Below are 25,555 nucleotides of genomic sequence, written 5' to 3' on the forward strand. Positions count from 1 at the left end.
GCCACAGACAACACAACCACTATGTACTACATAAACAAACAGGATGGAACACATCCCATGTATCTCCTCTGTCTGTTGGCCCAACTGTGGGAGTGACACATGGAATAACATATCTTTCCCTTGTTGATTCGTGTGACAGGAGAAGACAATCAAAGAGCTGATTATCTGAGCAGACAAGAGATACAAGGTTATGAATGGGAGCTGTCCAAAGAAGTATTCCCAGACATTTCCACATGATGGCACAACCAGGTACAACAGGAAGTATAAAAAGTACCACTCTTGGGCAGGAAGGAACTCACTCAGAGACACCTTCATGACTCAGTGATTGGAGAGACTGATCTACATCTTTCCTCTCATTCTACTGATCCACAAAGTGGTAAAAAAAACCTTCAACAAGACAAAGTTGATACAGTTCTGGTCATTCAATGGTGGCCACATCAGGCCTCATTCGCAGCCTTGAGACAAATGGCAGAAAACAAAAAGAAGAGAAAGTGACCAAGAAGGAAATGACAAATGATGAAGAGAAGACTGTGACAAACCCAGACCTACTGGGATCTATCACACAGTTACTAAGCTGCCACCAACCATTCCCTATAATAAGTCACACAGACCAGGGATGGATTTTTAAACAACAAAAGAATAAGGTTTATTTTAAATACAAACAGGGTAAATAAAACAATCAGGTGAATAAAATAAAGTAACGTGGCTTATTCTCACACACACAAGCATACAGTTTGGTTCACCTAGAACCTTTAACTTAAAGCACAGACCCTGAACCCATCAGTTCTGGCTAACCAACAGACCCCTGAACCTTTCAGGCTGGTACTCTGACACACAGTAGTACCCTGTCAGACACCCAGACTCCCACAACAGCTTCTTCTTCCCCAGCTGCTGCTTCGTCCCAACCCAGTGTCTCACAGTCTGTCTCAGCATCTCTTCTCTCACCACACAGGCATCACACATTTATACAGTACAGCCCCTCCTCCTGATGTCCCGCCTTCCACTCCCCATAGGATGGAACTTTCCCTCCAAACCCATGACAGACAGGTAACATCAGTGCTGTTATGTAACACCTCCCCTCTTTATAAGTTGTTTTGTAGGGGGAAAGCTAAGGTGCTTTTCACCAAAAAACAACCTGTATAAAATACATAACAACAGTTATACATACCATATAATACTTACTTATACTTACATTCTAAGTTAAACCATAGCAAATAGGCATTTAAACATTTAACATATACATTACATCAATTTACCTTTATTCATACAAACCAAATTCAAAACCAGGTACATTTTACTTTTTGTCATCAATATTTACACATAGTCCATGTTCTTTCGCCGTCTTCATTCTTCAGGTCTTCTTGATAAGGCGTCAGCAACACAGTTCACTGACCCTCTGACCACCTTCACTTCAAAGTCATAGTCCTGTAGGTTTAAAGCCCACCTCATAAGTTTGCTATTGTGGGTTTTCATCGTCTTTAACCATTGCAATGGTGAATGGTCAGTACACAGAATAAAATGTCTTCCCCAGATGTAAGGCTTGGCCTTCTGGATCGCGTAGACTATGGCCAAACACTCCTTCTCCACGGTTGCCAAATGTCTCTCACCTTTTTGAAGTTTCCTACTCAGGTAGGACACTGGATGCTGGTCACCATTCTCATCCTCCTGGCACAGAACTGCTCCTACCCCGCTGTTAGACGCATCGGTGTAGATGATGAACTCCCGGTCGAAGTCTGGAGCACGCAGGACAGGATAGTTGATTAACGCCTCCTTCAACCTCTGGAACGCCGCCTCACAGTCGCTGGTCCACGGGATGCGGTCATCAGTCTTCTTCCTCGTCAGATCGGTCAGCGGAGCCGCAATCTCGCTAAACCTCGGGATGAACTTTCTGTAGTAGCCCACCAACCCAAGAAATGATTTTACTTTTTTCTTGGTGTTGGGTCTAGGCCAATCACGAACAGCTTCTATTTTGGCCTCCAGGGGTTTTATCACTCCTCCCCCTACCATGTGACCCAAGTATTTTATTTCTGGGCTACCCAGCTGACACTTGCTGGCCTTTACTGTTAGCCCTGCTGCACTTAACCTCTGCAGCACTAACTCCAGGTGTAACAGGTGATCTTCCCAGGTATTACTGAAGATCCCTATGTCGTCAATGTAGGCCACTGTAAAGTCACTGAGCCCTGCCAAGGTCTGGTCCATCAGCCTTTGGAATGTGGCTGGTGCATTTCTGAGACCAAAGCTCAGGACTCGAAACTCATAGAGACCAAAAGGGCTGCAAAAGGCAGTCTTTTCTTGATCCCTGGGATCAATTCTTAATTGCCAATATCCCTTTACCAGGTCCAATGATGAGATGAACCGACAACCCCCTATGGTTTCAATCAGGTTGTCTAGCCTGGGCATTGGGTAGGCATCAGGAGTGGTTACACGGTTTAATTTCCTGTAATCAACACAAAACCTAATGCTCCCATCAGGCTTGTCCACAAGGACTATCGGAGAGGACCAAGGACTAGAAGAGGGGACGATTATGTTCTCCCTCAGCATTTCGTCCAGCTCCTTCCGCACCTTGTCCCTATAGGGTCCCGTTACTCGGTATGGGGATACTGCCTGCGGGGGTGCATCCCCTGTATGGATCCGATGCATCACTCCCTTCACTATCCCCGGCTTGTTGGAAAACACCTGTTGATATTTTCTAAGCAGCATTTTTAGTTCTTGCTGCTGGTCTTGGGTGAGTGCAGGACTGATCTTTACCTCCTCTGGGTTGTATTTTACTTCCCCTCTACCCTCCCAGAAGGGTAATTCAGCTTCCTCACTCTCAGCTGCTTTTATCGCGAATAAAACCCTCTGTTCCCCTCTGTAGTAGGGTTTTAGGGCATTCACATGAACCACCCTCCTTGCTTGGTTCTCCTCCTGCTCTATTAGGTAGTTCAGGTCTGACATCTTGGAAATGACCCTATATGGTCCTGCCCATTTGAGCTGCAGTTTATTCTCTCTGCAGGGCCTAAGCCAAAGCACTTCCTCCCCTGGGTCAAAGTGCCTCTCTCTAGCTTTGTGGTCATACCATGTTTTCTGTCTGACCTTCTGAGCTTGCAGGTTTTCTGCTGCCAGCTCTAGATTTCTCCTTAGGTCATTCATCAAGGTGTCTATGTATGTCACAACGTCTTGTGGGTCATCCTGGGTGATCTGCTCCCAATTTTGTTTGATCAAATCAAGGGGCCCTTTCACCCCTAAGTGTGCAGCAAACATGTCAGAGTGACCCCTTTGTAAGATCATGGGGCGATACTTTTCAGGTACCACCAGCTGACTTCGGATCCCATCTTCCCCTTTTGAGATATTCCTCAGGGTCTCTCTATATAAAATCCCCTTTTTCTCCAGAAATCTCACTGGGGTTTCAGGTGTTAGCTGGGCGTCAGTCACCTGTTCAAAACACTTTTGGAGAGTGGCGTCTGCCTTTTGCTCCTGTCCAAATCTGCTGTCTGTGGTTAAGGTTTCCACCACAGCTTCTGAACTCCCCCCACCTGCTTCCGTCTCTGGCTCATCATTACCCCCCTGAACTGTCCCTGTGGTGGCTTGTGAGCGTGTAATCACTAGCACCCGTTTCACATGTTCAGCCAGGTCATTTCCCACGAGCACGGCTGCTGGCAGAGTCGATGAAATCGCTATCCGCCAATCTCCCCTCCAGCCTTGAAAGTTGACAGGTACCTCTGCTACTGGCAGAGAGATTATCTGCCCCTCAATCCCTGCCACCTTCATGCTCTCATTTGGGATTATAAACTCCCTAGGGATGATATCTGGATGGCATAGGGTTACTTGGGAACAAGTGTCCCGCAGCCCCCTATACTGACGGTCAAGTATTCCTACGTCCACCCCTGCTGTCTCAAACAACTGAGAATCTGTTTTTATCAGCAAGCAGCGCTTTACCTCCAGAAGAGGACCATTTTCCTCAGCCTGATCAGCAGAGGCAGCTGTCCCAGACTGAGTAGCCATGGCAACAGGCTCCCTCTGTGACACTGAGCCTTGCTCTTTCTGGACACAGAACACAGCTTTTGGCTTGGTCCCACTAGAATTCTGAGGCACCATTCCTTTTAGCTGCTTTAATTTTTCACACTCTGAGATTAGATGACCCTTTCCCTGACAGAAATAACATTTTCTAGTGTATTTGGATTCTCTCTCCTCTTGTTTCGGTTTTCCCTCCAAATTCTGAGGGCTTGGTTTCATGCCTGAGGGCTTCCCTTCACCATGGGCCCCTCCCCCTTGCTGGCTTTTCCCTGGTCCCTGAGAGTACTTGCTGTAGGTTTCTTTGGGTTTACCTACAGATTTCCCCTCACCCAAGGGCTTTCTTATTTGGGAGATAAAATCCGCGATTTCTGCGGCTGCTGCCACAGATTTCGGTTTCCTTTCCCTCACCTGGAATTTCAATTCCCCCTGCAGGACTGAATAGAACTGTTCCAGGGCTATCAAGTCTTTAAGCTGCTCATAGGTCTCTATTCCCTCCTGCGATAGCCATTTCTCAAGCAGCCTCACCAATTGGGCCCCCACTTGGGTAAAAGTCTGTTCTGGTTTCTTGGTGAGGGACCTGAATCTTTGTCTCAGCTGCTCTGCATTTATCCCATGTCTGGCAAACACCAGTTTTTTAAACTCTGCAAAATCTTTCATCAATTCCTCAGGCATCTCGGCATAAACCTCAGCCAGGCTACCACTGATTAAAGACCGCATGATGGTCATCTTCTCAGTTTCCCTTACTGAGAAGTCCACAAACGCTCTTTCCACTAAGGAAAAGAACACCTCAGGACAATCTCCCTTGTGGTACACAGGGAATTTCTTCAGGTCAGCCTTAGACAATTGGCCTCCCTCAGAATCCCTATTATTATTATTGTTCTGGTTCATCAGTTCCAGTTTTCTTAATTCAAACGCCATTTTCTCTCTCTCCAATGCCAATTCAAATTGTCTCTGTTTCTCCCTTTCCTCTCTTCTTTCCCTCTCTAATCTTTCCTCCATTTCCCTCACCCTCAGTTCATGCTGTTGGGCTAGGAGTATTTTTCTGAGTTCTGGGTCCTGCTCTCCTGTGCTGTCACCTTGCACTGAGCCAAATTCATCCTCAGAACCTTGGTCAATCTGGGGGTCTTTCACCTCACTCATGTCTGCTACTTGGCTTCGAGTCAAGGGCATACCCCCCCTCAGAACAGGCTGCTTTAAAAAGTCAAGCCTCAAAATAAAACGACCACTTTTTTCCTTTTACCTCAGAACCAGCTCTCCCTAGAGATTGCTGCTGTTCTTCAGCACTAAAGTTGCAACAGTATCGAGTCAGAGCCTACCCCCCTCTGCTGGGCCTCTCAGCTGGCAAGCTAGCTCGCTGTTGCTACGCAGTTTTTCCTCAGCTTTTCCCGCCAAAACTAGGCTGCCTCAGAGCACCTTAATCTAAGTCTCCCCAGTTGGCACGTTCTTCTACTAGCGCACCTCCCCGTGAGGTACACCTAGAAGATTACCTACGCGCCTCAGACTGTCCCTGACTAGACCCCCCTTGCTCTGGGCACACTTGCCAAGGCTTTGCTGGACCGCTGGACAACTGGACCAGTCGTATCCCACACGCTGGACACCAATCAATGTGACAAACCCAGACCTACTGGGATCTATCACACAGTTACTAAGCTGCCACCAACCATTCCCTATAATAAGTCACACAGACCAGGGATGGATTTTTAAACAACAAAAGAATAAGGTTTATTTTAAATACAAACAGGGTAAATAAAACAATCAGGTGAATAAAATAAAGTAACGTGGCTTATTCTCACACACACAAGCATACAGTTTGGTTCACCTAGAACCTTTAACTTAAAGCACAGACCCTGAACCCATCAGTTCTGGCTAACCAACAGACCCCTGAACCTTTCAGGCTGGTACTCTGACACACAGTAGTACCCTGTCAGACACCCAGACTCCCACAACAGCTTCTTCTTCCCCAGCTGCTGCTTCGTCCCAACCCAGTGTCTCACAGTCTGTCTCAGCATCTCTTCTCTCACCACACAGGCATCACACATTTATACAGTACAGCCCCTCCTCCTGATGTCCCGCCTTCCACTCCCCATAGGATGGAACTTTCCCTCCAAACCCATGACAGACAGGTAACATCAGTGCTGTTATGTAACAAAGACAAGATATTTAAACTCCCTTACTCCTAGACAGGTTAATTCAAATAGTGTATAGAACCCACTGAATCTAGAGTAGATCCACTGTATTCATGGGGATTTGATCAGTCATCTCTCCTGTAAGTTCCACTGATTCAATGGACCTATTCCAGACATGGTTTTTGTTGACTAAAACTCCCAGAATCCCCCAATAAAAAAAAATGTGAGAGATTTCCAAACTCTGCAGTGCAGTGATATATGTTGCAGACACATTGCTTTATGGGAAAAGTAAGATCTATTGCTCTGTGAATGTGCCATTTGGGGTAATATCTGTTATCATTTGGTCACCAGAGGGATGTTGTTATTTATTTGTCTATTTTAAATATTTTTACTCTGACTTTCTCCTTGAAAAGGACCCAAGGTGGCTTACAACAATGAGAGACAATATTTGATGTTGAAAACAATGAGTATACAATGGTGGTTAACATCATTAGAAGATGATAATTTAAAAATACAAACAATGAATTAGAAGGCATCTTACATCATTAACAGGCAATATTGAGGCAAAGGTCAATAAGTATACAATTTGTTTTAAGACATTGCTCTGAGAAATGGAAAACACAAAAATGGAAAACATAAGTAGCACTAAAAAACTAGTCAAAGCAGTAATGTATAGCAATCTACCCAGTTTCTGCGAAATAAGCCCTACCACAAAAATAAGCCCCAGTTAAGTGAAACCCCACCCTCCACCTTTGTACAGCAACCAGAAGATTTGTATTTGACTGTGTTTGAATAAATGCAGATTGCTGTACATGAAAAAAAAATCCCCTGAAAATGAGCCCTAATAAGTTTTTGGAGCAAAAATTGACATAAGATTCTTATGTTAAAAAATTAACATAAGACTCTGTCTTAGTTAGCAAAGATGGGGCCAGTCTGGCCTCCTGTGGGAGGGAGTTCCAAAGGCTGGGAACAGCCACAGAGAAAGCTCTCTCCTCTGTCCCCATCAGACACACCTGTTAATGTGGTGGGGCCAAGAGAAAGGCCTCTCCGGATGATCTTATCCCCTGGGATCTCTTTGGACAAAATGTCCTGAAATCTGATACCAGCTTTGGAATTGGAAGTGAGCGAAAGATGTGACATTAGGAATCTTAAGTAACACAGTTGCCCCAAACATAGTTATATTTCAGAAGTAACATAATGAAGAGGAACAAAGTTACTTTATTAGTTTAATGCATGGGGGATGTAGTGTGACCTGCAGGCTGCATGGAGCCCCCAGAAACCCAGTTCTGGCTCTTCACATTGCTAACACAATCCGCCTGCCTTCTCCCTCTTTTTGGGGGGGATGAATGAGGAAGGAATGAGTAAAGGAAGCTTTACTGATTCCATTAAGGGCACATTAGCAGGCAGGTTCCAGCACTAAATTCTGGCCCACGCAAAAGTTGGAAGATTCTCCCCAATCGCTCTACATGAACTTTATTGCTAATTGTTTTCCCCACCCCCCACCCCCGTTTCTTTCTGTTTCTAAAATCTCTTCATGCGAGTCTGTAAAGATACTTAACACTTAACCATTTGGCTGGGAGAGCTCGCAGGAGCAAAGCCGGCTAATTAATTACATTTGCTTGTTTGGGGAGAAAATGCACTGGAATGATTTTTCCAGCCAATGACACCCCTGAGAAGCGACAACAAACTGGAACAGTTCTCTGGCTTCTGCTCACAGGTCCTCCCTTTCAACCGAATCGCTTAATATAGCTTGCTGTTAAAACCAAGGCAGCTTGGTTTATCTGTGAGTGCCATACTTTGGGAAGAGAAGCAGCCTTTCATGACCCATTTAGAGAGCACCTGTTATGCTTCCGCCTCATTAATCAAGCTGTTTTTTCCTGATAAATGTTGCTGTGCAAACACCATTGGTCTTCCACTCCTTATTCACGTTACTCTACAGTCTGCGCTGGAAGCACAGGCAGCAAATGGTGAATAGGTTGCTGTGTTCCAGGTATGTACCTTTTATTATGCACTGATCAAGCCATTAAAAAGCAGACAAGGAGAAAGAAGGCACTTTAGTGCCAGCTATTAACACAACGCTAACTGGTGTAAAACCAAGATTTCACTTGGATGTCACTTAGTTTTCGCCCTCTTTCATTCTTAGACATTGCATTTTTCAAGAATGACTCTGAATTTCCTTTGCAACAGAACCCTGTCCCAGTCCTGAGGAGTTCATATAAGTACAGTTCTAAATAAATTATGTTGTTGTTTTCGTTTGTACTGAAATGTCCTGTGCTCAGCCAGAGGCATTTACATGAATTCTCTTGAACTGAAAGACAAGAAAAAGCAGAAAGTCCCAAAGTGGTGACTAAAATGCCTCCAGTCATTCCACACAATGAAGGCATGGATCAGGAAGGTGCTGAGGGACCCTCTTTTTTCTCACACCTGGCAAATCTAACACAAGGTATTTGTTTGGTGTCTCCGTTACCTCTGTAATCTATTTTGCTTTTCCTTTTTGCCAGAAACCTAACCTGTGGACACAAAATCTGGCAGGTGTGGGAGCTGGCTTATTGATCCAAGAAATATAAATAATATATCTGATGTTTTTCAAGAACAAAGATTTTCATCATGTTGAGGTGGTTGGATGCAAAAGGCTCCTCATTATGTTGTTTGTTATATTGGCAAATTGGCAAATTTCCTCTCTTCAGCACTATATTTAAATGTACAGCAAAACTCTAAGGTCTAACTACTTTTCAGGTTGTTGTTATGTCCCGTCGAGGTGCCCCTAACTTATGACGATCCCCTGAATGAGTGGTTTCTAAAATGTTCTGTCCTCAGTAGCCCTGCTCATCTCTTGCAAACTCAGGCCTGTGGGTTGCATTAGGGCAGGGGTCCCTAACTCCTGGTCTGTGGCCCTGTACTGGTCTGTGGTCTTGGCAGGAATGGGCCACAGAGACAGATCTCCCCCTCTATGCACACCCCCATGCACACATGTACATCCCCACACACACCCATGGACACATGCATGCCTCACCCATGTACACACAGATGCATGCACACCCTGCCCACATATGCACAGACACATGCGCACCCCCATGCATTTACGGACACCCCACCTACCCATGCACAGATGCACATATACCCTGCTCATGCATGGATGCACATACACCCTGCCCACACACATACAGACCCTGCCCCCTGCATGCATGGTTGGGGACCACTGCTTTTAGGGAGTCAGTCCATCTCAGATTTGGTCTTCCCCTTTTCCTATTGCCTTCAACTTTTCCCAGCATTATTATATTTTCCAGATAATCCATTCTTCTCATGTAATCCATTCTTCTCATGATATTCCCAAAGTAGAACAATCTCAGTTTCAATATCCTTGCCTCCAGAGATAGTTCAGGCTTGATTTGAGCTAGGATCCATTTGTTTATCTTTTTGGCAGTTCAGGATACGTATCTGCAAAATTCTTATCCCAGAAGTCAAATTTTGGAAGAAGGTGTGAAGTGAAAATAAGGAATCATGTTATATGCGTATCCTGTCCCACTACTTATCCACTCCAAATAGCACATAGACACTGCTTTTGCCACACCTCCCCTGGGTTCCTCTGGTGTTAGAATTCAGAGGTGGAAAATTCAAACACAAAATAATTTCTGTTTTATGGTTGTTGTGGGTTTTCCAGCTTGGTTGGCTATGTTCTTAAGGTTGTTCTTCCTAATGTTTCGCCAGTCTCTGTGGCCGGCATCTTCAGATGACAAGAGTCTGAACTCCTGAGACAGAGTTATGACTCCTGTCCTCTGAAGATGCCGGCCACAGAGACTGGCGAAACGTTAGGAAGAAAAAACCTCTGGAACACAGCCAAACAGCCCGGAAAACCCACAACAACCATCGGATCCCGGCCGTGAAAGCCTTCGAGAATACAAATTTCTCTTTTACTTTAGTTCTTCTCCACCCTGCTGGACAGGAAGTTTTTTCATTTCTTTTAAATTGTTGCTAATATATTGCCAAGGCTTTGAAAGGGCCTAAGAAAGAAAGAAAGAAAGAAAGAAAGAAAGAAAGAAAGAAAGAAAGAAAGAAAGAAAGAAAGAAAGAAAGAAAAGACCCTTCAATGTATCACTGATGTGCTGTGCCAATTAGAAACAATTAAAAACAAAGGGAAAACTTCCCCTTCCTCCCCCTTCACAAGGGACCAGGGAAGGAAGCTTTTCAGTTCTTAAGATTGCTAAACATCTTAAACAAAGCACAGAGGAGGAGATGGTGGGGGCAGGAATTTTTTTTCTTTTAACTGAAAATATTAATCTAGATCAGTGGTTCCTAATCTTGAGTCACTAGATGTTCTTGGACTAAAACTCCCAGGAGCTGTGCTGGTCAGGATTTCTGGAAGTTGTAGTCCAATAACCTCTAGGGACCCAAGGGTGGGGACCTCTGGTTCAGATCATGCTAAACAGAGTTGCTTGAGGTGCAATGTGGCCGATCCTTACATGTGGATGCGAGGATCACTCCTCATCACACCTCCAAATGACCCCATCTGATCAAATCCAAAGTTTCCTTGCTCCAGTATTCAAGCTACAACAATACCACTGCTGTTCATATCTACTCATCCCCTTCTAGGAAGCTTTACTGACCATGAGCATAGGTTATGTTGGGCTGTGCCCTTCATTTTTCTAGTCAAAAGCAGACTGGTGCAACAAGAAGCTCCATAGCTGCATCCGTTAATTCCCAGAGAACCATTAATGACCAGCACTGCTGATAATTAATCCCAGGAACTCCTGTTTGGTAATTTATATTAGTGGAAAGTAAAATCAAATTAGTTTGAGAGTGTTTCAAATGACTATACAAAATAAATATTGCTGACAGTCTATGATTGCATACATGATCCTTAAATGAGGATATGAAAATGCTTCCATCAACTTTAACACTGCCAAGGACTCAGAGTCTGTATTAGTTTTGTCTTCTAAATGGGCATTTAATTTATGGATGTGATTAAGACAATGGAAATAGAGTACAGGAGGAAATGAATGCTTGTGTAATCAGAAAAAAAACCCTGACACTTATTGAATGAAGACCATCTGTTCCTTTGGTATATAATACTGCTCTGTGGATAGAAGTTCAGGACTCATTCTAGATATGCTTACCCGAAAGCAAACCCTTACTTTAGAAAACCTAGTGATGAAAGATAACTAAGGATTGCTGCACTAGATTTTGATCTGGGGTCCAGGAGTCAGGTATGAATTTCTACAGTGGCTTTAGGAAATTGTTTGGGTCCCTTAAATTTAAGGCTACTACAATTTTTAACGGTTTTAATGTTTTTAAAGTTTTAATATTGTTGTACACTGCTCAACAACGACTGGCTAAAAATCTTGTAAGTAAATGAATAAATTTTCAACTTAAGTGCAATTGAAGGGGAATAGATAAAAGTCAATAAATGGAAAATCTTCCTTTTTCTTTCTTTCTTTCTTTCTTTCTTTCTTTCTTTCTTTCTTTCTTTCTTTCTTTCTTTCTTTCTTTCTTTCTTTCATCAAAGACATATACCGATTCATTTTAATGGGCAGCAGGCTCCCTCACATAGCCATCCTGTCTCTGGAATATCAGCATTAGTGTCTCTCTAGCTTAGACATGAAAGAACATTTCAGTGAGGCGATTGAGACAGTCTTTCTAGGTTTCTGAAATCATACTTCAAAGGCATCAGTTTAAGACCAATCATCAAATGAAGCAAGTTAATTCACATAATTCTAGTGGTGGGAGAAACTCCTGCTGGAATACTCAGTGGTCATATAAGTCAATAATTTTCTTCTTCTAGTCAAGGGCTATCTCTTGAGTCAATTTTGGGCCCTAGTATACTGCTTTATTATTGATAATAAGGAGGAACCTTGAGCTGTTTCAGAGAACGTCAGAGCCCAGTGCCAGATGAGACCTAAGGTTATCAATTGCAGCACTCATTTTCTCACAGCAGACAGCTAGATGCCTACAAGCTAAACAGAAGCACAAAAACACCCTCCCTCCTGCTTTTGTTCCTTACTGACTTGTGTTGCTTTTGCTCCTGCAAGGAACATATAGCCATCATGACTACTAGCTTTTGGCAGCCAAGTAGGCCCCTAACCAGTTGGAAAAACACGGTACAAGCTGTCAAGTACATAAGCAATGTGTGTAATCTTGCTAGCTGCCCATGGCGTGCTTGAACATGCCTCGGTCATGCAACCAGCTGCATACCTGGACAGGTGACAGACAGGTGGCAAAATGTGAAAACATTTCAATGACTAAATTTTGGGCATAGTAGCTAACAAGGATGGAGGTAGCACAGAAAGCCTTTTTCCCACGTGGATAATGGGAGAAGGTGTGGTGTTAATATCTGAAGCATCTGGATTAAGAACTTCATCCAGTTCTTAATCCAGAGACCCAAAGGCGTCAAAGGGCAGGCTGCTAACTATGGACATCTGGCCCATGAGCTGGAGGGCAGAATCCAATTCCCCATTCAGAAAGAATGTAAATGGAGAAGGCTATATGAACTTAGAGAGCAATCTGGGAATGTGGAACTGGAGTATAAATGGATGATATAAAAATGACGTACAAGTGTCTATTGCTTGGTGTGAAAGAACTGCATCTATACCATGGCTTGGATCCAGACTCAGTCATGCTTAGAGCAGAATCATAGGAATTAATAGACTTGTCCTAGTGGTTTTTAATGAGTCTATTCTAAGCATGACTTAGAAGCTGATTGTGTATTTTTGTTCTAGGTTTTTTGGTTTTGGGAGAGAGCATCTGTTTTGGATGATAGTTCCTAAGAATTACATGTCTTAGCAATCAGATTTGTCAATTCTACCATTGTTATTCTTATACTCTCTTATACTCAGTGGAATAAATCTGTACAAGCTATCACCCCATTGACTGTCTTACAAACTCACTACATTTTTTGTATTTTGATGCTAAGTATAAATATTAGCCATTATATTTGTCTCTCTTATATCTGAGTGGGATGTGGTGGCGCTGTGAGCTAAACCGCAGAAGCCTGTGCTGCAGGGTCAGAAGACCAGCAGTCATAAGATCGAATCCACGTGATGGAATGAGCTCCCGTTGCTTGTCCCAGCTCCCGCCAACCTAGCGGTTCGAAAGCATGCAAATGCAAGTAGATCAATAGGGACCACCTCGGTGGGAAGGTAACAGCGTTCCGTGTTTAAGTCGCACTGGCCATGTGACCACGGAAGATTGTCTTCGGACAAAACGCTGGCTCTATGGCTTGGAAACGGGGATGAGCACCGCCCCCTAGAGTCGAACACGACTGGACAAAAATTGTCAAGGGGAACCTTTACCTTTTACTTATATCTGAGGAGGTGGATTTTCTCCATGAAAGCTCATATTAAAATATGTCTTTTATACGTTGTCTATTAAAATGTATTCTTTTATTTTATTTTTGTTTTTACCCATAAGACTTGCAAATGAAATCCATGTTTCATTTTTCATGACCAATCATGAAATAAACGTGCAGAAAAAACATTTCTCAGGATGCTAGAAAATGATGTTTATTGCTTTTAAAACCCAACATGTTTTGACTTGCCCTTGTTCAAAGAGTTTCTTTCCTTAAGGAGATTAAAAGAAGAGGTCTATATGGGCTTCTCCTGTGGGAGGTCTCTAAATCAACTCATTGGTACCTGCAGAGGTTTCTCACTTAGAAGCCTAGAAGATGGTATTACAATATTGACAAGCTGAAATGTGTTGAGCTTTTAGAAGACATAATCATTCTTTCTCAGCATGTAGAGATACATTACTTCTGTCTGTGAATTCTCTTTGGACGCTCTCCATTGTTCACTAACTCCAGTCATGAAATAAAACAAGCTAATTTGCAAGATGTGAGGCCAAGAAAAGCTCAATGCTAGCACACATGGATGGCTTCTAGCAATTAAGGGTACCTGGTTTTTAAATGCATAGACGAGCATTTCATGTAGTTGTGACTTATGAGTCTGGATAAAGTCCTATGAAAATAACAGCTCCTGATATAAGTTTCTTTTCAAGATGAATTCAGTAAGTATTTCAGAGCTCACTATGTATGTAAAAATATTATATGGAAAATTCATACAACTGAATGTTAAGTAATAGTGACTATTCAACTTTCTTTCCAGCAGTTCTACAGCACCGGGAGCTGCACAATAACCTGAAATACAATGAGAACACTTTTACTTGTAAGCTTTCTCCTTACTGCTGTTGGGATTTGCCTAATGAAAAGCCACGTAACCAGACCAGCGGCTGGCGGGAGCACACATTTTGCGGTGGATTTCTATCGTGTTCTCTCTCAGTCCAGGAAAAGGGAGAACATTCTCTATTCCCCTCTGGGAGTTTCCTTGCTCCTAAGAATGGTGCATCTAGGAGCCAAGGGGAAAGCACATCATGAGATCAGTCAGCTTTTGAGGTTGCGAGGAAATGACAGTGAGTAACCTTGTAAACTAACTGTTGCCATTCCTACAAGGGTTTGGAGCAGGACTGGACAGCTTTGGGATGTTTGGAGGATTCAATTTTAACCCCCTGGTTTTCTCTGTGGACTACGCTGCCATATTTGGCGGCAAATGTGAGATGGGGGACATGTTTAAAGCAAGCACTTTGCTCACCTTAAATGCACTGTGGTAGTTTAAAGTGAGCACTTTGTTTATTTAAAATGAACGGTGGCTGTCTAAAACTGTTGTTGGCTTATTTTAAATGGTCTTTCTCGATTTCTTGCCCAGGCTTTGGAGCCAACAGCTACAATGCACCAAAAGCAAGCAAAATTGTCCCACCCCACTTCCAGAGGTTGCTGGCATGCGATTTTCAGGAGGGGCCGTGGGAGACCACAGAAAGAGTGTTGGGAATTCATGTGGCCATATGAATCCCACCTCTGATATCTAGCTAATTTTGAAAATGCTGCCTTGGGGTCCTTTGACGAAGGATAGGATACAAATAGCATAAATCATCTTTGTCACCTATAAGTTGTAATTCAATTCTTCAGAAAACCTCTGGTTTATGAATGTGCTTTGTATCCATAATTCAAAACTCTAGGAAATGGCTCAATATTGTTGCACAGGATTGTTTCCTCCTGTTGCCAGCAGGAAAAAAAGATGCCAGGCTTTACACTAACATTCTCACTTGTTGAAAAACAGTCCCAACAATTGCTTCGTGTTTCGGTGAGAAATGCTTAACTGATGAAAAAAGGCGACAGCTTCTGGGATTTTTCCTTGCTTTGTGCCACTTTGTGAATTGTATAGAGCACAAGAGGGTGTCCTGTAGACCAATGGTCCCCAACCTTGGGCCTCCAGATGTTCTTGGACTTCAACTCCCAGAAATCCTGGGCAGCAGAGTTGGTGGTGAAGGCTTTTGGAAGTTGTAGTCCAAGAACATCTGGAGGCCCAAGGTTGGGGACCACTGCAGTGTAGACCATCCCATTGCTATCATTGGTCTTATGGGTAAAAACAAAAATAAAATAGAAGAATACATTTTAATAGACAACGTATAAAAGACTTATATTTTAATATGAGCTTTCATGGTTGCCCTTTGCTACATAAAATTTAGCATCCTTTTTCCTGCTGGCAACGTGGGCATGATACTGTGGAACTCTATCAGGACATTTCCTAGTGTGTTGGGTTGTAGATACAGAAGCACAATATCTCACATACATAAACTAGAAGTTTTTTGAAGAATTGAATTTTCTGTCTTTTTAAAATGGAAGTTAAAATATACAGTGGTATGTGTGTGTGCACACACTGCACACACATTCTAATAGAAACTTCACTCCTGTAGAATTTGTTTGTTTGTTTAGTCATTTAGTCGTGTCCGACTCTTCGAGACCCCATGGACCAGAGCACGCCAGGCCTTCCTATCTTCCACTGCATCCCAGAGTTGTGTCAAATTCATGTTGGTTGCTTCCATGACACTGTCCAATCATCTCATCCTCTGTCGTCCCCTTCTCCTCTTGCCCTCACATTTTCCCAACATCAAGGTCTTTTCCAGGGAGTCTTCTCCTCTCACGAGATGGCCAAAGTATTGGAGCCTCAGCTTCAGGATCTGTTCTTCCAGTGAGCAGTTAGGGTTGATTTCTTTTAGAATAGATAGGTTTGTTCTCCTTGCAGTCCAGGGGACCCTCAAGAGCCTCCTCCAGCACCACAATTCAAAAGCATCAATTCTTTGGCGGTCAGCTTTCTTTATGGTTCAGCTCTCGCTTCCATACATCGCTACAGGGAAAACCATAGCTTTGACTATGAGGACTTTTGTTGGAAAGGTGATGTCTCTGCTTTTTAAGATGCTGTCGAAGTTTATCATCGCTTTCCTCCCAAGAAACAGGTGTCTTTTAATTTTGTGGCTGCTGTCTCCATCTACAGTGATCATGGAGCCCAAGAAAGTAAAATCTGTCACTGCCTCCATATCTTCCCCTTCTATTTCCCAGGAGGTGATGGGACCAGTGGCCATGATTTTAGTTTTTTTGATGTTGACCTTCAGACCGTTTTTTGCACTCTTCTCTTTCACCCTCATTATAAGCTTCCTTAATTCCTCTTCACTTTCTGCCACAAGAGTGGTATCATCTGCATATCGGAGATTGTTAATATTTCTTCCGGCAATCTTAATTCCTGTAGAATTATACAGTGCTAGAAAACCCCAGGAGATGAGCACATAATGTATGTTATGGTTGCTGGGGCGGGGGCAGAAACAAGAACAGCTGGGATGTGGCCATAGTCCCCCTGTGCCAAAATATTTTGAAGGGCTGTGTTTAGGCTTAATGACATGGTGAAGGAATGGTGTAAGTAACTGAAACACATAAATGGAGAAATATACACACCCTTTAACCTCTCCAATAAACTAACGGTGCCCCCAGTTTTAGAATTGCTTTGTAGAATGTTGATTTGCTCTCCTGCATAATAACATCACTGCACTCTAGAATGCAGCTAGAATAATCTGTGTTGCAGTTGTAGTAAAACTATTATCTCCCGTTTGTTGGCAACATAATATTTTACTTCCTGTATCTTATGCATAAATTCACACATGCATGCACGCATGCACCCACAGTTGCCTTCTGTGCTTCTAAAAGAGGCAATAACTGAATGGCGCTTTCAACTTCAAGGCCTAAGAAAATGTTATAAGATTATACAATTGCTTATGTTTCAAATGCTATCTGAGCCAAATAGCAACCGAGAAAGAAAAGCTACTGTGCAAGGAACACATTTTGACATCATTTGGTATAGCTACTATGCTATTTGGAACTATTTTGTTTTCAAAACTAAATTCTTTGAGTTCCAAAGCACAAGCACACACATACGTACCACACGAGATCAGAAAGACAGATGGGGATCTTTATCGTGGCTTGTTTTTTTTAGACCTTTCACAGATGATGGAAATCCATTCATTCAAGCAGATGATTGCCTACTATTATAATCCAATTTTTCCCTTTAGAAAAGGCATTAGGAAAGAGACCCTCTTTTCTCAAAATCCCACCAGCTGCCTCACTTCCATTAATAACAGTAAGCCTGGTCTTCACAGTGTCTTTTGCATTACATGCAGTTACAGGTTCCAGGGATGACATGCAGACAGTGCTTAACTGGATTTTTGTACCACTGGATTTTCATGAACATTAGACTTCAAGAAAGAGGATTGATTATAAGAGATCCTTTGGCACAAATGGCTGTTTCTCATCTTCAATAACTCCAATTCTTTTGGTTTTTAAGAATTTTGAGGAAAAAGGAGGAGCTGCTGATTTCCTTCTTCCTTAACAATGGGCTCATCTACACTGGAGCGGGCTGGTGTGGGCTAAATAGGGTGGCTTGGGGTCAGGTGGAGGTGTGACATGGCATTTGGTGTGATCCTAACATCCAAATGGCATACTGGAGTTCAAGCGACCCCATTTGGTTTGACTTCTTGCGAAGTATCTTAGTAACTGAGCCACTTCAGAATATCAGCAAATTGAACACTTCCTCTGCTTCTTGAGGGAGGGGCGGGGGAAGTGAAATTTTTATGACTCTGGTTGTTAAGGCACAGCATCACTTAAAAAAATTATATTTTCTTTGGTTTGTATGAAGAGCCCGTTGAGAAACTGCCCGTGGCCAAATCTTCTAAAGGCTCATAACATTTAAATTGAACTTTTTTTGCCTTTCACGTTGTCCATCCTAGCTTTAAATAAAAGAAGAAAAGCACAAATATGGGCACTTTAAACAGTAATATTGTTTTGTGGGAGCTTTCATGGACCAAAATCCAGTTCTTCAGACTCCCTTTTCTCTCTCCCTGCTTTTCCTTTTAATTTTGCCCACGTGCTGAGACAGACTGACACGGCTATGTCGGCAATCTGCTCTTTGACAGTCCTTCAGGCCACTGTGTCCACCATTACATGGATGCGGTCTCCTTTCTAATAAGCAGATGGCACGAGGAGAAGAAAAATATATAATAAATCTGTAATTTGTACGTCTAGCAATTGTCCATCCTCAGACAGCTTATCTGCATGTCTCAGTATAAACACTTTTTGGAAAGAAAGATAAAAACAATTAAAGTACAGAGAAGTTAATTGCAATTTAGAAACGAAATAACATTCCTTATCATTAGAAATGCCAGTTCAGAAATGTCAGCAAAAAGACGCTTTGAAGGCTAATGTTCTATGTCATTATTATGGAGCTCAGACACTTCAGCTGTCCTTTAAATGTAACAGATCTTGTTCCATCTTGATTCAAGCCAATTTTTAATCCCTGCTGGACTGTCTATCACTCTGGAAATCCAATGCCTGACTCACCCGATAGCAACAGAAAGTGATTCTAAATGAATTGGATTGTCAAATAATAGGCCCATCAGCTGTAATCCTATGCAATTGTGGTAGCAGTGCTCACTTGGCCAATACGTATGTGGCATGAAATGAGGCTGGCTCATTGACCTCTGAAACTGCATCTGGTCCAGATCATATCAGTGCCAATTTTAATACTTGCTGCTTTTGTAGGGCTTCAGTTGTACATTAGTGGGGTAATGCTGCCACTGCTAAAACCCTTTCCTCTGAGTTTTAAGCTACTCTGCATGCATGCGCTATTGTGGCTGCTACCTCATTAGGCAGATGGTTGTGTGAAAGTAGTAAATTAGTAACAGTAGAGGATAATGGGCTTTTAGTTATATACATATATATCAGGAACTTCATTATTATTTTTGTTGGCAGAACAGAAAGCAGAAAAGATTTAGCCCAGTCTCACCAGCCTTTCCTTGGGACACACACTCTAGTCCTTTTGTAAGAGAAAGTGACCCTAGTGGGAGGATTTCTGTGACCTTTGCAGCCTATGTTTGAGTTTATGGGTGTGTTTGAACATATTTATGTATAATCTGGTGAGAAAGGCCAGATTACTTATGAACATGTTTGAATTTGCTTATGGGCTCAAATGTAGATTGCAGAGAAAATGTGAAATGTAATAGAAATCCTCAGCTAGCTCCAGATGCATTTTACAAAGACAAAAGAGAAGTTTACTCACACTTGTCATGCAATTTATGGCAGGGAGGAAACCTTCATGCTTGTTTCTCAAAAGATAGTTGGAGTAGAAGAGGCTCACAACAAAGGAACAAGAAAAAACCAATAAAAAGACTGGCTGGTCCAGTGATAGATAGAGGCAGGAAAAAAGTTAACAATCAAATCAATGGCGATAGTAAAACAATAGGGTATGCCTGCTTCCACTGAACTCAATGTTAAATCATACAAAATTGAAAATTTCCCAACAAAATAGCCAGTTGAAATTTGATCAAATGGGAGCTAGTAGTTAGACATTGCCTCCTGTAGTTATGAGTAAAATAACGTCCATGGCTAGGAAATGGTGAAACCCTCCCAGTAGAGGACAAAAGAATATTTTTTATTAATTATATGTTTGTGTTATACAGTATTTATATTTTGTCTTTCCACTACGAAGATGATCCAAATGCCCTGTTTCATCCTTACAAAAATCCTGTGGGTAGGCTGGAAAGAGTCTGAGTGACCCAAAGATATCCAGTGACTGAATGGGAATTTAAACTTAAGTCTCTACAGAGCTTGGATATGCTACTCTGGACAACAACTCTCAGAATTTCTAGCTTCGATAGCCTTTGACCATGCTAGTTGTAGGGAGTTCTGAGAATTTTAGTTCCCCCCCCCCCATAAAAAAGTAAAAAAGTAAGGACATGGGAGCAGTTGATAGTCACAAAGACAGAAAGCTCAGGTCTCTGAAGAACTTCATTTGCCATTCCTGCGCCCAACCTTTGTTTTTTCTCGATACTGTGACATTTATATCAAATTTCAGAAACATGTGCCTGCTGCAGCTCATTTCTACAATCAAATTTCCCCTAGAAAGCATCTGAAACTTTGGGGGGGGGGGTTGTTTGAGGGGCACAGAAACATGTCTATATTGGATAACTACCCTAATATACCACTGGTTCTCATTCTTCAAATGAAGATGTTAACTTCAAACACTTATTTTCTTCAGGTGAAGCCTTGGAGCTACTCCAGACCTTGTTTGCTGTCACCTCAGAAGAAAAAGCATTTACATTTAATCTTGCCAATGCCCTCTACCTTCAAGAAGGATTCCTGGTGAAAGAACAGTATCTCCATAGCAACAAGAAATTATTTCAGACGGCTGTAAAGCTGGTGAATTTCGAAGACACTAAAGCTTCTGCAGAAGCCGTCAGTACTTGGGTAGAAAAGAAAACAGATGGTAAAAAAAAAACCCCACCACCCTCCCTAGTCCACAACTTCCTTGCTTTTGTTTGCTTCATAAGTGCTAATTGGTTAGGCCTTCTTGTTTTCTTTCTAGCTAAGGCCTGGTGTCTCAAGGGACAGGCATGTGAATTGAAGTGGAAAGCACTGGGAACAATCTGTATGCCAGGAACAATCTAAGAGGGTGCAGATTACAAGCCTGATCATAAAGTGCCTACCCACCTTTGCTCTCTCTTCTACAGCTGCAAAGATGGTGAGACACTTATTACATATTTGACACTGAAATAAAGAATTCGTTAAGAAACAGGGAAGACACTTCAGTTGGTTGGAAACTTGGGTTATAAGCATTGCAAGAGTCAAGAACCTTCTGACTCGCTTTCAAACATCTCCTACAGTCCTCCTTGCTGCTTAAGCAGTTGCCCCTGTTATTTGCTTGCAGCTGGAGTGATCTTCCTGCATTCATCCCAGGGGCTATCTCATCCCACAATGCAACTCAAAGGAAGAAAACAGGACTGGGCTCTACTGTTAGGCACACGGAAGCAGTTGACACAGGTGGCAGGTGTTAGGTGATGTAGAAGGGGACAAAGTAGGGTGCCAAATCTCTCTCTCTCTCTCTCTCTCTCTCTCTCTCTGTGTGTGTGTGTGTGTGTGTGTCTGAGTTTTTACATCTGAGAGCATGGTTACACCAGGAAAAAAAATCCATATTCAAAAAGGGTTTAGCTCATTTTAAATTGGTTTAAAAAGAGGCAACTACATGAAGCAAAGTGAAGATTGGTTGACTGGGCATTGTGCTATTTTGATCAGAGGCAAGGTATTTTACTCTTCTGCAAGAGAGTTGCTTATTTTTACCCAGATGTAAAATGGAATTATTTTGAATCATTTTGGCATACCTCAATACTTCTGCTAGTGTAAATTATGATCTTCACCAACCCTTGTGTATTTCTTTTCGTGTGTGCATCTCCCTCCTTCACAAGCCTAGTAAATAATGTCACTGGTCAAGTTCAGCCCTGGCTTTGTGTATTACTCCTTCACAAGTCTAGTCAAGAAAGTCTTTGGTCAGTTTCAGCTCCAAGTGTGTGTGTCCCTCTTTTTCTTCTCTCTCTCTCTCTCTCTCTCTCTCTCTCTCTGTGTGTGTGTGTGTGTGTGTGTGTGTGTGTGTGAGTGAGTGAGTGAGAGAGAGAGCGGGGGGGCTTTAGGCAAACTTCTGGTTTAATTTTTTTTATTTCTGTCATTCTGTTTTAGCACTATACTAGATAGCAAGAATTTTTTTTTTTTAAAAAAGTAAAAATAACACCACAGCAGCTGCAGCAGCTAGTGACTGTAAGACACAGCTAGTGTGAAGGTGAGTGCAGGACAAAACCTCAAATGCAACAATTCTAAAAGCCCATATAGCTGCTTCAACCAATATACAACACAGCTTTAAAATGCATTAAACATTTTCCCCAAGAGAACTCACACACCAATACAAAAATCATGTGATTTACCACATGACTTTGAGCTGAATTCAAAACCCCCGATCCATCACCTGATTTATTTCATTACTGTAACTGCACTGTTAGATATCTTTAAAGTCTGGATATCATTGCACCTATTCCAGGTGGAGCCAAGGTGTACTGACTTACAGACAAATGTGGATATGAGTTGCTGTTGTCTCCCTCCCAAACTTTGCCTGCCTCACTTCTGTGACATCCTATGAGCCCTCTTCCCTGATGTCACAAGGCCTGCCCCTGTGTTTTAGATTTTGGCTTTGAAATCTCAGGTGACATTCGGCTTCTGACTGTGAGACCCTGCCAACAGAACACTTCTTGCTATTCCTGGATGGGAAAGGAGTGTGTTCCAGAAAGCCTGGCCTAATCTACTCCCTAAGTGAGACTCTTGCTGTCAGGTTCAGGGAATGATGCTGTCCATATCATGAGTGAATAAGTAAGAGTTAACTGAAGCCTAGTCTAGGAGGAATGGGAAGGAGAACCATCTTACCCTTGACTTCATGCATGCCTGGGGAAGGATTCCTTCTTCCCAAGATGCAGAGGAAGAAAATGGCTCCCCAATAAAGATAGGCCCCAGATCACCTTTCTGGGGATTATTTCGGCTATGGTAAAATGGCAGGCAGGCTAAGAAAATTGTTTTTAAAAAGAAATTATATTGTTTGCTTCCTTCCTGTGATGCCTGTTTGGATGGGTGGAGGTAGCGGCCATAGGAGGTGAAATGTTACAGGGTAGATAGATGGGAAATTGCTCCAGCTATAGGGCAGCACAAGGAACAATTGTTTCAACAATGAAAATCACAGCAGCAAAAATTACCTTAATTGTATTTATTTATTGCACCAGTCATACCCCATGGCGAGATAAACCAGTTACAATCAGTCAGACTGACATACAATAAAAATAATACTGTAAAATAACAATAAAACGGTGAAAATTAGGGTGATAGACCTAATAAACGTCCATGCACATTAGGTGCCTTTAAGTCGGTACTTTACATACTTTTGAATCAGTACTTTACTTGTGAGATAGATTACTCAGTTACAGGTGGTATTTGACTGTGATTATATTAGGATAGACTAAAATTAGTGAGATGCCTTTTATTTTTGCTGTGGTTGCTATGGGTTGTCAAGTTGTTTTCATCAGATAGTATCTTTTTGAATTAATAATTTCCAGAAGGTGCTGCTCAAGTCTTGGTTACTGAGGGTTGTGGCTTCCTTGATTGAGGCCGTCTCTCCCATGCTAGGTCTTCTACTTCTACCACTTTCATCTTTTTTTTCTAAAATTATTTATTGACTTTCCCTGTGAATCTTGTCCCATCATAAAAAGGTAAAGGTTCCCCTTGACATTTTTAGTCAGTCGTGTTCGACTCTAGGGGGCGGTGCTCATCCCCGTTTCCAAGCCGTAGAGCCAGCGTTTGTCCAAAGACAGTTTCCGTGGTCACATGGCCAGTGCGACTTAGATTCGGGACGCTGTTTACCTTCCCATCGGGATGGTACCTATTTATCTACTTGCATTTACATGCTTTCGAACTGCTAGGTTGGCAAGGAGCTGGGACAAAGCGACGGGAGCTCACTCTGTCGCGTGGATTCGATCTTACGACTGCTGGTCTTCTGACTCTGCAGCACACAAAGGCTTCTGCAGTTTAGCCCGCAGCACCACCATGTCCCTGTCCCATCATAGTATGCTTTAAAATATGATAGACTCAAGTTAGTCATTTTAACATTTAGTGAGAGTACAGGCTTGGGTTGTTCTGATATGTAATAATAATTCTATCCCGTCAAGAAGGTTTTGACTTATGGCCAATTTTTCAGAGTTTTCTAGGCAAGGAATACCCAGAGGTGGTTTACATTCTCTTCTTCCAAATGCACTCTGAGACAGTGCAACTTGGCCAAGTCTAGGGAGGTTGGCTTTTCTCCCAGGAGACACTGTGAGGAATTGAACTCCCAACCTCTGGCTCCACTGCCAGAGACCTAACTCACTGAGCTACCCAGACAGCTTGTTTGGATCTAGAACCCACCTATTTGTCTTCAGGTGGTCTATGGCATCCGTAAAACTCCCTTCCCACATTATTCAGAGATCAACTCTTTTCCTTGCAGCTTTCTTCATTGCCCAACTTTGTCTAATTTAATTTGCTTCACTGTTCAACATGATTGAGATTTCAAGCTCAATAAAGAGAACAGGTGTTAAAGAATCATTGTATGGTCTGTTGAGAGGTACTGTTAATGATTTCTCTCCATCCCCACTAACTAGAGAACTAGGTGAGACTGAAAATGCTCTCTTCTGCATTTTGGAAGCTCACAGACTCCTGATTTGGCTTGGAGCACAGAAAAATCTAGCAGTCTATGCAATAGCAGAACGGGAGATTAAATTTAGATGGTCCACAAAGTAGGGGGGAAGTCATTTGAAGCCAAATAGTGTTACGCAATGGTTTGAGGTAGTTGAATCTCTCGTTATGGTGCAGTCCACTATGCATGTTGAAAATCAGTTTCCTCTAATGCTAGACTGTTCCTCAGCAGCTAATTGATATTTTCAATAACAAAATTAAAAACACATGTATACAGAGACACACACAAAGTGGTCCATAAGTCAAAACAAAAATCAGAACCTGGATAATTCCATTTGTTAGGAACACTAATATGTTAGCAGAAGCAACGCATAAGTGGAACAACTACACAGGAGCTTGAAACCAGCAAAGATGTCCCTCATCTCAACAGTGACCCTAGAGAGGCCTGTTGAAGCTGACAAAGATATGACAGATTCACCTCTCTTCCCAGATTTCCGTTAAAAATCTTATTAATTTCAACAGGTCTTGTCAAATTTCCTTAAGGAACCCCACTGCACAAGGTAGCTTCCTGAAGTTCTCCTTAGGAAAAATAAGAAAAGCACAGTAAGAGTTGAAATGGCAGGAAATAAAATGAGTGCTGGAGCAAGAGGAGGGGATGATTTTTTTTTCTTTCCAAAATGCTATCTTCCACTTTGTAGAGGGACAAGATAATGAGCAATCATCCTTCAACAGAGCCAGTGATTGGGTAGCCGTAGCCAAGAAGAAAATGGCTTTTTGGTTATTGCCTGGAAGCATCTGAAGAGAGCACCTATTGATTTTCTGTCTCAGGTGCACCAGTTAGAAGCACAAGCCTTATGCCCGTCTCTAAGGAAAAAAGAAATGCATCTGATAATCCTATATATTCATTTTTCTCACTCCCGCTGTGAGAGATATTAAAGAACTTTAAGGGTATTTGTTCTCTGAACCCCACTGAAACCATGGCCCCAGATATGGACTTATTCCCAGCATAAAGAAGTAAAATGTTCTAATCTGC

The 25,555-nt window shown here is 42.4% G+C and overlaps 1 protein-coding gene across 1 annotated transcript in view; it reads left to right on the forward strand.

Annotated features, from left to right (window-relative positions):
• Positions 1–6,256: 6,256 nt before the first annotated feature.
• SERPINI2 (serpin family I member 2) overlaps positions 6,257–25,555 on the forward strand; it is a 63,811-nt gene continuing 44,512 nt past the window's right edge. Inside the window, exons 1-3 of the mRNA XM_078389686.1 lie at positions 6,257–8,112; positions 14,216–14,489; positions 20,495–20,752. Of these exons, the coding sequence (XP_078245812.1) occupies positions 14,258–14,489; positions 20,495–20,752 (490 nt within the window). The 5' untranslated portion in view covers positions 6,257–8,112; positions 14,216–14,257. The remainder of the gene's footprint in view (positions 8,113–14,215; positions 14,490–20,494; positions 20,753–25,555) is intronic.

The sequence above is a fragment of the Pogona vitticeps genome, chromosome 3 (genome assembly GCF_051106095.1).
Source record: "Pogona vitticeps strain Pit_001003342236 chromosome 3, PviZW2.1, whole genome shotgun sequence".
In the NCBI taxonomy this organism is placed as follows: domain Eukaryota; kingdom Metazoa; phylum Chordata; class Lepidosauria; order Squamata; family Agamidae; genus Pogona; species Pogona vitticeps.